This window comes from Salmo trutta, unplaced genomic scaffold (genome assembly GCF_901001165.1).
Source record: "Salmo trutta unplaced genomic scaffold, fSalTru1.1, whole genome shotgun sequence".
NCBI lineage: Eukaryota > Metazoa > Chordata > Actinopteri > Salmoniformes > Salmonidae > Salmo > Salmo trutta.
This window is the reverse complement of record NW_021822576.1, coordinates 508,774-521,608: the sequence shown is the minus strand read 5'-3', so window position 1 is coordinate 521,608 and position 12,835 is coordinate 508,774. Positions and strand designations below refer to the sequence as shown.

Below are 12,835 nucleotides of genomic sequence, written 5' to 3'. Positions count from 1 at the left end.
GTGCGGTTCTATGGGCATCTGTGTGTCCTTCGCCCCGGGCCTTCTCTGGGCTGCAGGTGCGGTTCTGTGGGCCCACTCTACGACCAAAGGTGTAGCAGTATCGAGTTCCAAGATCTCCCTCAGCATCTTGCCCCCTTTCTAAATTTATTACGACCCCCAAAATTCAATTATTATTATGATGCGAAAAGTTTTACAACAAGTCTCCCTTCTTTTGCAATTCCTCCAGCTGGCCCTTCAGGGAGCTAACAGCCTGGTCTGGTTGATTCCTCTAGCTGGCCCATCAGGGAGCTAACAGCCTGGTCTGGTTGATTCCTCTAGCTGGCCCTTCAGGTAGCTAACAGCCTGGTCTGGTTGATTCCTCTAGCTGGCCCATCAGGTAGCTAACAGCCTGGTCTGGTTGATTCCTCTAGCTGGCCCATCAGGTAGCTAACAGCCTGGTCTGGTTGATTCCTCTAGCTGGCCCATCAGGGAGCTAACAGCCTGGTCTGGTTGATTCCTCTAGCTGGCCCTTCAGGTAGCTAACAGCCTGGTCTGGTTGATTCCTCTAAGCTGGCCCATCAGGGAGCTAACAGCCTGGTCTGGTTGATTGCTCTAGCTGGCCCATCCCTGAACCAGTCCCTGAACCAGTCCCTGACCTCGTCCCTGAACCAGTCCCTGAACCAGTCCCTGAACCAGTCCCTGAACTCATCCCTGAACTCGTCCCTGAACCAGTCCCTGAACTCGTCCCTGAACTCGTCCCTGAACCAGTCCCTGAACTCGTCCCTGAACTCGTCCCTGAACCCGTCCCTGAACTCGTCCCTGAACCCGTCCCTGAACCCGTCCCTGAACCCGTCCCTGAACCCGTCCCTGAACCCGTCCCTGAACCCGTCCCTGAACCCGTCCCTGAACCCGTCCCTGAACCCGTCCCTGAACCAGTCCCTGAACTCGTCCCTGAACCAGTCCCTGAACTCGTCCCTGAACCAGTCCCTGAACTCGTCCCTGAACCAGTCCCTGAACTCGTCCCTGAACCAGTCCCTGAACTCGTCCCTGAACCAGTCCCTGAACACGTCCCTGAACTCGTCCCTGAACCAGTCCCTGAACCAGTCCCTGAACTCGTCCCTGAACTCGTCCCTGAACCAGTCCCTGAACCCGTCCCTGAACCCGTCCCTGAACCCGTCCCTGAACCAGTCCCTGAACCAGTCCCTGAACACGTCCCTGAACCAGTCCCTGAACACGTCCCTGAACACGTCCCTGAACCAGTCCCTGAACACGTCCCTGAACACGTCCCTGAACACGTCCCTGAACTCGTCCCTGAACCAGTCCCTGAACCAGTCCCTGAACCAGTCCCTGAACACGTCCCTGAACACGTCCCTGAACTCGTCCCTGAACCAGTCCCTGAACACGTCCCTGAACCAGTCCCTGAACACGTCCCTGAACTCGTCCCTGAACCAGTCCCTGAACACGTCCCTGAACTCGTCCCTGAACCAGTCCCTGAACTCTGTGCCAGTAAAATGTTTTTATGTGCTATAATTCAGTCAGTATCTGATGGATTCTAAAAATGATCCATTTATTAGAATGCTAAAACCTTGTAACAATTTTGATGTCCATTCCTACTGTTACCCAGGGATACTGTTACCCAGGGATACTGTTACCCAGGGATACTGTTACCCAGGGATTCTGTTACCCAGGGATACTGTTACCCAGGGATACTGTTACCCAGGGGTACCGTTACCCAGGGATACTGTTACCCAGGGATACTGTTACCCAGGGATACTGTTACCCAGGGATTCTGTTACCCAGGGATACTGTTACCCAGGGATAGTATTACCCAGGGATACTGTTACCCAGGGATATTGTTACCCAGGGATTCTGTTACCCAGGGATTCTGTTACCCAGGGATTCTGTTACCCAGGGATACTGTTACCCAGGGATTCTGTTACCCAGGGATACTGTTACCCAGGGATAGTATTACCCAGGGGTACCGTTACCCAGGGATTCTGTTACCCAGGGATACTGTTACCCAGGGATACTGTTACCCAGGGATACTGTTACCCAGGGATTCTGTTACCCAGGGATTCTGTTACCCAGGGATTCTGTTACCGAGGGATTCTGTTACCCAGGGATTCTGTTACCCAGGGATTCTGTTACCCAGGGATACTGTTACCCAGGGATACTGTTACCCAGGGATACTGTTACCCAGGGATACTGTTACCCAGGGATTCTGTTACCCAGGGATACTGTTACCCAGGGATAGTATTACCCAGGGATTCTGTTACCCAGGGATACTGTTACCCAGGGATACAATTTCCCTCATACTGTCTTTTCATCTCTCCATCCCTCCCCCTCCGTGTGTGTGTGTGTGTGTGTGTGTGTGTGTGTGTGTGTGTGTGTGTGTGTGTAGGCCGGTGCCGCTGGGTCGTGTAGAGGAAGGTTGTTACACAGCAGTGATGAAGCTGAGCAGTGCGGCATTAGGCTCCTCCCAGACCGCGTTAGGCTCCTCCCAGCAGGGCCAAACCAGGAAGAAGAAGAAACCAAACAGGAAGAGAGACTCTTGCTCCGCCCCCGACGCCCCAGCGCCCGCACAAGATGACCCGGTCCAACACAGTGACGACCGCGGCGAGAGGAGAGGGGAGAGGAGAGGGGAGAGGAGGAGGGAGAGGAGAGGGGAACACCGCCGCCACCGTAGCGCCGCCCCTCCTGAATCTGATTCGTCGTCGGACGGGGAGGCGGGGAGGGAGGCCAGAAGCTGGAGCAGGGAGAAAGCCAAGAGGGGGCGACGCCGCAGTGGGAGTAGCAGGGAGAGGGGAGAGGGGATGGGGCTGCAGTCTGTAGGGTCCGACGAGGGGAAGGAGAACCGAGAGAAAGAGGTTCCTCTGGAGAACGGTTCCGGAGGAGGAGGAGGGGAGGAGAGGAGGCGGAGCTCCCAGCGCAGGGAGGGGGCGGGGTCTACGTTCCGTAGCCCATCATTGGCTGAGGATGGAGAGGGGGAGGGACAGATCACTAAGAATTACCAGGAGACCGGGTCAGTGGGTGGAGACATGTCCGCTCTGTCGCCACGGAGACATGGGGGCTGCAACGCCCCCGAAGACTGCTCCGATGACGAGCCAGAAGTCTGCAGGTAGGTGGTTTTGTTCATCTCTGTGTGTGTGTGTGTTCATCTCTGTGTGTGTTTCTGTGTGTGTGTTTCTGTGTGTGTGTGTGTGTGTGTGTGTGTGTGTGTTCATCTCTGTGTGTGTGTGTGTGTGTGTTCATCTCTGTGTGTGTGTGTGTGTTCATCTCTGTGTGTGTGTGTGTGTGTGTTCATCTCTGTGTTTCTCTGTGTGTGCGTGTGCGTGCGTGTGTGTGTGTGTGTGTGTGCGCGTGCGTGCGTGTGTGTGTGTTCATCTCTGTGTGTGTGTGTTCATCTCTGTGTTTCTCTGTGTGTGCGTGTGCGTGCGTGTGTGTGTGTGTGCGTGCGTGCGTGTGTGTGTGTGTGTGCGCGTGTGTGCGTGTGTGTGTGTGTGTGTTCATCTCTGTGTGTGTGTGTGTGTGTTCATCTCTGTGTGTGTGTGTGTGTTCATCTCTGTGTGTGTGTGTGTTTCTCTGTGTGTGCGTGTACGTGTGCGTGCATGTGTGTGTGTGTGTGTGTGTGTGTGTGTGTGTGTGTGTGCGCGTGCATGTGTGTGTGTGTGTGTGTTCATCTCTCTGTGTGTGTGTGTGTATATGTGTGTGTGCGTGCGCGTGTGTGCGCGTGTGTGCGTGCGCGTGTGTGCGCGTGTGTGCGTGTGCGCGTGTGTGTGTGTGTGTGTGCGTGTGTGTGTGTGCACGTGCGTGCGTGTGTGTGTGTGTATGTTCATCTCTCTGTGTGTGTGTGTATATGTGTGTGCGTGCGTGTGCGTGTGTGTATGTGTGTGTGTGTGTTCATCTCGCTCTCTGTGTGTGTGTGTGTGTGTGTGTGTGTGTGTGTGTGTGTGTGTGTGTGTGTGTGTGTGTGTGTGTGTGTGTGTGTGTGTGTGTGTGTGTGTGTAGGATCTGCCACTGTGAAGGAGATGAGGACTGTGCCCTGATCACCCCATGCCGCTGTACAGGCAGCATGAGGTCTGTTCACCAGGACTGTCTGAACCAGTGGATCAAATCATCAGACACACACTGCTGTGAGCTCTGCCAATACCACTTCATTATGGAGGCTCACCTGAAACCTCTACGTAAGGTACACACACCTCAACACACACCTCAACACATCTAACCTCAACACACACCTCAACACATCTAACCTCAACACATACCTCAACACACACCTCAACACACACCTCAACACATCTGACCTCAACACATCGAATCTCAACTACACACACCTCTACACAGACACCATAATGGGACAGTGGTGCTGTCCATGCTGTCACAGACACCATAATGGGACAGTGGTGCTGTCCATGCTGTCACAGACACCATAATGGGACAATGGAGCTGTCCATGCTGTCACAGACACCATAATGGGACGGTGGAGCTGTCCATGCTGTCACAGACACCATAATGGGCCAGTGGTGCTGTCCATGCTGTCACAGACACCATAATGGGACAGTGGAGCTGTCCATGCTGTCACAGACACCATAATAGGCCCATGCTGTCACAGACACCATAATGGGACAGTGGAGCTGTCCATACTGTCACAGACACCATAATGGGACAGTGGTGCTGTCCATGCTGTCACAGACACCATAATGGGACAGTGGTGCTGTCCATGCTGTCACAGACACCATAATGGGACAGTGGTGCTGTCCATGCTGTCACAGACACCATAATGGGACAGTGGAGCTGTCCATGCTGTCACAGACACCATAATGGGACAGTGGAGCTGTCCATGCTGTCACAGACACCATAATGGGACAGTGGAGCTGTCCATGCTGTCACAGACACCATAATGGGCCCATGCTGTCACAGACACCATAATGGGACAGTGGAGCTGTCCATGCTGTCACAGACACCATAATGGGACAGTGGAGCTTTCCATGCTGTCACAGACACCATAATGGGACAGTGGAGCTGTCCATGCTGTCACAGACACCATAATGGGACAGTGGAGCTGTCCATGCTGTCACAGACACCATAATGGGACAGTGGAGCTGTCCATGCTGCCACAGACACCATAATGGGTCCATGCTGTCACAGACATCATAATGGGACAGTGGAGCTGTCCATGCTGTCACAGACACCATAATGGGCCCATGCTGTCACAGACACCATGAGGGTTCAGATACATAGATAAGTGTCTATGACTCACCCTAACCCCTCGTCTCTCCCTCAGTGTCTATGACTCACCCTAACCCCTCGTCTCTCCCTCAGTGTCTATGACTCACCCTAACCCCTCGTCTCTCCCTCAGTGTCTATGACTCACCCTAACCCCTCGTCTCTCCCTCAGTGTCTGTGACTCACCCTAACCCCTCGTCTCTCCCTCAGTGTCTATGACTCACCCTAACCCCTCGTCTCTCCCTCAGTGTCTGTGACTCACCCTAACCCCTCGTCTCTCCCTCAGTGTCTATGACTCACCCTAACCCCTCGTCTCTCCCTCAGTGGGAGAAGCTCCAGATGTCGACCAGTGAGAGGAGGAAGATCTTGTGCTCTGTGATGTTCCACCTGGTGGCCGTTGGTTGTGTTGTCTGGTCCGTGTTCGTCCTCGTCAACAGAACCCTCCACGAGATCAACCTGGGACGCAATACCGGTCAGTAACTACACCCTGATCTAACCTCTATACAACCCTAACCTAACCTCTATACAACCCTAACCTCTATACAACCCTAACCTAACCTCTATACAACCCTAACCTCTATACAACCCTAACCTCTATACAACCCTAGCCTAACCTCTGTACAACCCTAACCTAACCTCTATACAACCCTAACCTCTATACAACCCTAACCTCTATACAACCCTAACCTAACCTCTATACAACCCTAACCTCTATACAACCCTAACCTAACCTCTATACAACCCTACCCTAACCTCTATACAACCCTAACCTCTATACAACCCTAGCCTAACCTCTGTACAACCCTAACCTAACCTCTATACAACCCTAACCTCTATACAACTCTAACCTCTATACAACCCTAACCTCTATACAACCCTAACCTAACCTCTATACAACCCCAACCTCTATACAACCCTAACCTAACCTCTATACAACCCTAACCTAACCTCTATACAACCCAAACCCAACTTCTATACCACTACAACCCAACCTCTATACAACCCTAACCTAACCTCTATACAACCCTAACCTAACCTCTATACAACCCTAACCTCTATACAACCCTAACCTAACCTCTATATAACCCTAACCCAACCTCTATACAACACTGACCTAACCTCTATACAACCCTAACCTCTATACAACCCTAACCTCTATACAACCCTAACCTAACCTCTATACAACCACAACCCAACCTCTATACAACCCTAACCTAACCTCTATACAACCACAACCCTAACCTAACCTCTATACAACCCTAACCTAACCTCTATACAACCCTAACCTCTATACAACCCTAACCTCTATACAACCCTAACCTCTATACAACCACAACCCAACCTCTATACAACCCTAACCTCTATACAACCCTAACCTAACCTCTATACAACCCTAACCTCTGAACAACCCTAATCTAACCTCTATACAACCCTAACCTAACCTCTATACAACCACAACCCAACCTCTATACAACCCTAACCTAACCTCTATACAACCCTAACCTAACCTCTATACAACCCTAACCTAACCTCTATACAAGCCTAACCTAACCTCTATACAACCCTAACCTAACCTCTATACAACCCTAACCTCTATACAACCCTAACCTCTATACAACCCTAACCTAACCTCTGTACAACCCTAACCTAACCTCTATACAACCCTAACCTAACCTCTATACAACTCAGATGAGGAGAATATAGTAACTTTACTGTGTTTTCAGATGACATGTGGAGAATATCAGTGATGAAGTACTACACTGCTGAGGGTAAGGAGGAGGGCTCTGGGGGTAAGGAGGGTCTGGGGGGATAAGGAGGGATCTGGGGGGATAAGGAGGGCTGGGGGGATAAGGAGGGATCTGGGGGGGTAAGGAGGGCTGGGGGGATAAGGAGGGATCTGGGGGTAAAGAGGGTCTGGGGGGGATAAGGAGGGCTGGGGGGATAAGGAGGGCTGGGGGGATAAGGAGGGATCTGGGGGGGTAAGGAGGAGGGTTCTGGGGGGGGTAAGGAGGGATCTGGGGGGATAAGGAGGGCTCGGGGGGTAAGGAGGGCTCTTAGGGGGTAAGGAGGGCTCTGGGGGGGTAAGGAGGAGGGCTCTGGGGGGGTAAGGACGGCTCTGGGGGGGTAAGGAGGGATCTGGGGGGATAAGGAGGAGGGCTCGGGGGGGTAAGGAGGGCTCTTAGGTGGTAAGGAGGGCTCTGGGGGGGTAAGGAGGGCTCTGGGGGGGTAAGGAGGAGGGCTCTGGGGGTAAGGAGGAGGGCTCTGGGGGGTAAGGAGGGCTCTGGGAGGGTAAGGAGGGCTCTTGGGGGGGTAAGGAGGAGGGCTCTGGGGGGATAAGAAGGAGGGCTCTGGGGGATAAGGAGGGATCTGGAGGGTAAGGAGGAGGGCTCTGGGGGGATAAGGAGGGATCTGGGGGGGTAAGGAGGAGGGCTCTGGGGGGGTAAGGAGGAGGGCTCTGGGGAATAAGGAGGGCTCATGGGGGGTAAGGATGAGGGCTCAGGGGGGGTAAGGAGGGCTCTGGGGGGGTAAGGAGGAGGGCTCTGGGGGGGTAAGGAGGAGGGCTCTGGGGGATAAGGAGGGATCTGGGGGGATAAGGAGGGATCTGGGGGGGTGAGGAGGAGGGCTCTGGGGGGGTGAGGAGGAGGGCTCTGGGGGGGTAAGGAGGAGGGCTCTGGGGGGTAAGGAGGAGGGCTCTGGGGGGGTAAGGAGGAGGGCTCTGGGGGGATAAGGAGGAGGGCTCTGGGGGGGATAAGGAGGAGTGCTCTGGGGGGGTAAGGAGGAGGGCTCTGGGGGGATAAGGAGGGCTCTGGGGGGGTAAGGAGGAGGGCTCTGGGGGGATAAGGAGGAGGGCTCTGGGGGGGTAAGGAGGAGGGCTCTGGGGGGATAAGGAGGAGGGCTCTGGGGGGTAAGGAGGGCTCTGGGGGGGTAAGGAGGAGGGCTCTGGGGGGGTAAGGAGGAGGGCTCTGGGGGGCTAAGGAGGGCTCTGGGGGGGTAAGGAGGAGGGCTCTGGGGGTAAGGAGGGCTCTGGGGGGGTAAGGAGGAGGGCTCTGGGGGGGTAAGGAGGGCTCTGGGGGGGTAAGGAGGAGGGCTCTGGGGGGGTAAGGAGGAGGGCTCTGGGGGGTAAGGAGGAGGGCTTTGGGGGGGTAAGGAGGAGAGCTTTGGGGGGGTAAGGAGGGCTCTGGGGGGTAAGGAGGGGGGCTCTGGGGGGGTAAGGAGGAGGGCTCTGGGGGAGTAAGGAGGAGGGCTCTGGGGGGGTAAGGAGGAGGGCTCTGGGGGGTAAGGAGGAGAGCTTTGGGGGGGTAAGGAGGGCTCTGGGGGGGTAAGGAGGAGGGCTCTGGGGGGGTAAGGAGGAGGGCTCTGGGGGAGTAAGGAGGGCGGCTCTGGGGGGGTAAGGAGGAGGGCTCTGGGGGGTAAGGAGGAGGGCTCTGGGGGGGTAAGGAGGGCTCTGGGGGTAAGGAGGAGGGCTCTGGGGGGGTAAGGAGGGCTCTGGAGGGGTAAGGAGGGCTCTTGGGGGGGTAAGGAGGAGGGCTCTGGGGGGGTAAGGAGGGCTCTGGAGGGGTAAGGAGGGCTCTTGGGGGGGTAAAGAGGAGGGCTCTGTGGGGATAAGGAGGAGGGCTCTGGGGGGATAAGGAGGAGGGCTCTGGGGGGATAAGGAGGAGGGCTCTGGTGGGATAAGGAGGGCTCTGGGGGTAAGGAGGGTCTGGGGGTAAGGAGGGTCTGGTATCAAACACAGACACAATCCCACTTTTTCACTTGGTAGACATAACTAACCTGTATATGTGTGTGTCTCTCTCCTTCTCTACCTCTCTCTCTACCTCTCTCTCTACCTCTCTCTCTCTACCTCTCTCTCTGTCTCTCTCTCTCTCTACCTCTACACCTCTCTCTCTCTACCTCTACACCTCTCTCTCTCTACCTCTCTCTCTCTACCTCTCTCTCTCTCTCTCTCTACCTCTACACCTCTCTCTCTCTCTGTCTCTCTCTCTCTCTCTACCTCTACACCTCTCTCTGTCTCTCTCTCTCTCTACCTCTCTCTCTCTAGGTGTGTTGGAGTGGCCGTTCTGGATGAAGCTGGTCATCGTGGCGATCGGCATGTCAGGCGGACTGGTGTTCATGTACATCCAGTGTAAAGTCTACTGGTTGCTATGGAGACGACTCAAAGCCTTCAATCGCATCATCACTGTGCAGAACTGCCCCGAGAAGCCGCCGCCCACCAACGCCGCGCTGGCCAATGGGAATCACCCTGAGGCCGTGGAGGTCCCGATAGGGCCCGCCCCCGAGGTCATCCAGATGGACTCCGACCTCACGGAGGAAAACCCCGTCTAACACACACACACACATACACACACACACACACAGACATATACACACACACACACAGACACAGACAGACATCTACACACATGCGCACACACACACACACAGACATATACACACACACACACACACACAGACACAGACAGACATATACACAAATGCGCGCACACACACACAGACACAGACACACACACACACACAGACACACACATGCGCGCACACACACACACACACAGCTCTTGGTAATGCACCCTCCCTATAGCCTATCAGAGCGTCTGTTATAGAAGCAGCTGTAGATCAGCCAATCAGAGCGTCTGTTATAGAAGCAGCTGTAGATCAGCCAATCAGAGCGTCTGTTATAGAAGCAGCTGTAGATCAGCCAATCAGAGCGTCTGTTATAGAAGCAGCTGTAGATTAGCCAATCAGAGCGTCTGTTATAGAAGCAGCCATAGATCAGCCAATCAGAGCGTCTGTTATACTCTCTCAGTATTAAATATAAACAGCCTGAGGAGTGGCTGGAACAAAACCCTGCACAGCTTGCAGCTCTCCAGGAGGAGGGTTAGAGTCCTAGATGTGTTTATGTTAGTATTTACTCTCTCTGCTGGACAGGATCGAACTCTGAATAGAAATACTGGTGAAATGTGGTCTGTCTGTCTGTCTGTCTGTCTGTCTGTCTGTCTGTCTGTCTGTCTGTCTGTCTGTCTGTCTGTCTGCCTGCCTGCCTGCCTGCCTGCCTGCCTGCATGTCTGCCTGTCTGCCTGTCTGTCTGTCACTATGATGTCTAGAAGTCTATCTGAAGAGGTCCCTGCATGTCTGTCTGCCTGCCTGCATGTCTGTCTGTCTGCCTGTCTGTCTGTCACTATGATGTCTAGAAGTCTATCTGAAGAGGTCCCTGTCTGTCTGTCTGTCTGTCTGTCTGTCTGTCTGTCTGTCTGTCTGTCTGTCTGTCTGTCTGTCTGTCTGTCTGTCTGTCTGTGATGTCTAGAAGTCTATCTGAAGAGGTCCCTGTCTGTCTGTCTGTCTGTCTGTCTGTCTGTCTGCCTACCTGTTTGTCTGCCTGCCTGTCTGTCTGTCACTATGATGTCTATCTGAAGAGGTGTCTGTCTGTCTGTCTGTCTGTCTGGCTGCCTGTCTGTTTGTCTGCCTGCCTGTCTGTCTGTCTGTCTGTCTGTCTGCCTGTTTATCTGCCTGTCTCTAGAAGTCACCATTACAACCAAAAATATCATATTCTACACTGAACTAAAATATAAATCGCAACATGTATAGTGTTGGTCCCATGTTTCAAGAACTGAATTAAAAGATCCCAGAAATGTTCTATAGGCACAAAAAGCTGATTTCTCTCAAATGTTGTGCACTCATTTGTTTACATCCCTGTTAGTGATAAGAGAATGATCTAATAAAGGTAAATGAATCAATAATCCATTATTAATTAGTAGTTATGTAGCATGGATAATGAATAATTAATGTACTGAACGGTTAGTCCCATAAGGTCTAGTAGAGGCCCGGGACAAAATGTGTGTGTGTGTGTTTTAGTGGGCCTAAGACAACAGTAGGCATCTGTTTCACCCGACCTAGAAACTTGGAGAGACTTTGGAGAAAACAGGGAGGTACCTCCAAGGTTTCTCTAATCTCGGGGGGGGGGAGAAATCCGAGGAGTGTTTCATATATCTAGTGTTTGTGAAGTTTGTATGTGCGTTAGCAGGGAGGGAACTATAAAATAAATGTCTTTGTTATTTGTACCTCAGAACGTTCTCATGAATAAAGCCGAATTAACCTTTTGCAGAAAGCTGAGTCCTTGCCTAATTATTCTTAAACCCAGTGTCTTACAAACCCTGGGGATTAGTCAAGGCTTATTGATTGCTAATTATTATCATTAAGATATAAAATTCCGTTAACAGTTAGTGAGGATTTCTCCTTTGCCAAGATAATCCATCCACCTGACAGGTGTGGCACATCAATAAGCTGATTAAACAGCATGATCCTTACACAGGTGCACCTTGTGCTGGGGACAATAAAAGGCCACTCTAAAATGTGCAGTTTTGTCACACAACACAATGTCACAAATGTCCACCAGAGCTGTTGCCAAATAATTGCATGTTCATTTCTCTACCATAAGCCACCTCCAACGTTGTTTTAGAGAATTTGGCAGTACTTCCAACCGGCCTCACAACCTCAGACTATGTGTATGGCGTCATGTGGACGAGCGTTTTGCTGATGTCAACGTTGTGAACAGAGGGCCCCATGGTGGAGGTGGGGTTATGGTATGGGCCCCATGGTGGAGGTGGGGTTATGGTATGGGCCCCATGGTGGAGGTGGGGTTATGGTATGGGCCCCATGGTGGAGGTGGGGTTGTGGTATGGGCCCCATGGTGGTGGTGGAGTTATGGTATGGGCCCCATGGTGGAGTTGGGGTTATGTATGGGCCCCAATGGTGGAGGTGGTGGTTATGGTATGGGGCCCATGGTGGTGGTGGGGTTATGGTACGGGCCCCATGGTGGAGGTGGGGTTATGGTACGGGCCCCATGGTGGTGGTGGGGTTATGGTATGGGCCCCATGGTGGAGGTGGGGTTATGGTATGGGGCAGGTATAAGCTACGGACAACGAACACAATTGCATTTTATCGATGGCAATTTGAATGCACAGAGATACAGTGATGAGATCCTGAGGCCCGTTGTCGTGCCATTCATCACCTCATGTTTCAGCATAATACACGGCCCCATGTCGCAAGGATCTGGACACAATTCCTGGAAGCTGAAAATGTCCCAGTTCTTCCATGACCTGCATACTCACCAGACATGTCACCCACTGAGCATGTTTGGGATGCTCTGGATCGACGTGTACGACAGCGTGTTCCAGTTCCCGCCGATATCCAGCAACTTCGTACAACAATTCACAGGACAATCAACAGCCGGATCAACTCTATGCGAAGGAGATGTGTAGCGCTGCATGAGGCAAATGGTCCCACCAGATACTGACTGGTTCTCTGATCCACACCTCTACCTTTATTTAAGGTACAGTATCGGTGACCAACAGATGCATTTCTGTATTCCCAGTCATGTGAAATCCATAGATCAGGGCCTAATTTATTTATTTCAATTGACTGATTCCCTTATATGTTGCGTTCATACAGTGCATTTGGGAAAGTATTCAGACCACTTAACTTTTTCCACTTTGTGTTGTTTTTTACCTCAATCTACACACAATACCCCATAATGACAAAGCAAAAACAGGTTTAATTTCCATAAGTATTCAGACCATGTACTTTGTTGAAACACCTTTGGCTGCGATTACAGCCTTGAGTCTTCTTGGGTACGACG

At 52.6% G+C, this 12,835-nt stretch overlaps 1 protein-coding gene across 1 annotated transcript; it reads left to right on the top strand.

Moving 5' to 3' along the window:
• Positions 1-2,792: 2,792 nt before the first annotated feature.
• Positions 2,793-9,550, top strand: LOC115182784 (E3 ubiquitin-protein ligase MARCH8-like). Its single transcript, XM_029744240.1, has 5 exons — positions 2,793-3,097; positions 3,988-4,168; positions 5,530-5,677; positions 6,930-6,974; positions 9,245-9,550. Exons 1-5 carry the CDS (start codon positions 2,793-2,795, stop codon positions 9,526-9,528), a joined length of 963 nt encoding a protein of 320 aa, XP_029600100.1. The 3' UTR covers positions 9,529-9,550.
• Positions 9,551-12,835: the final 3,285 nt, after the last annotated feature.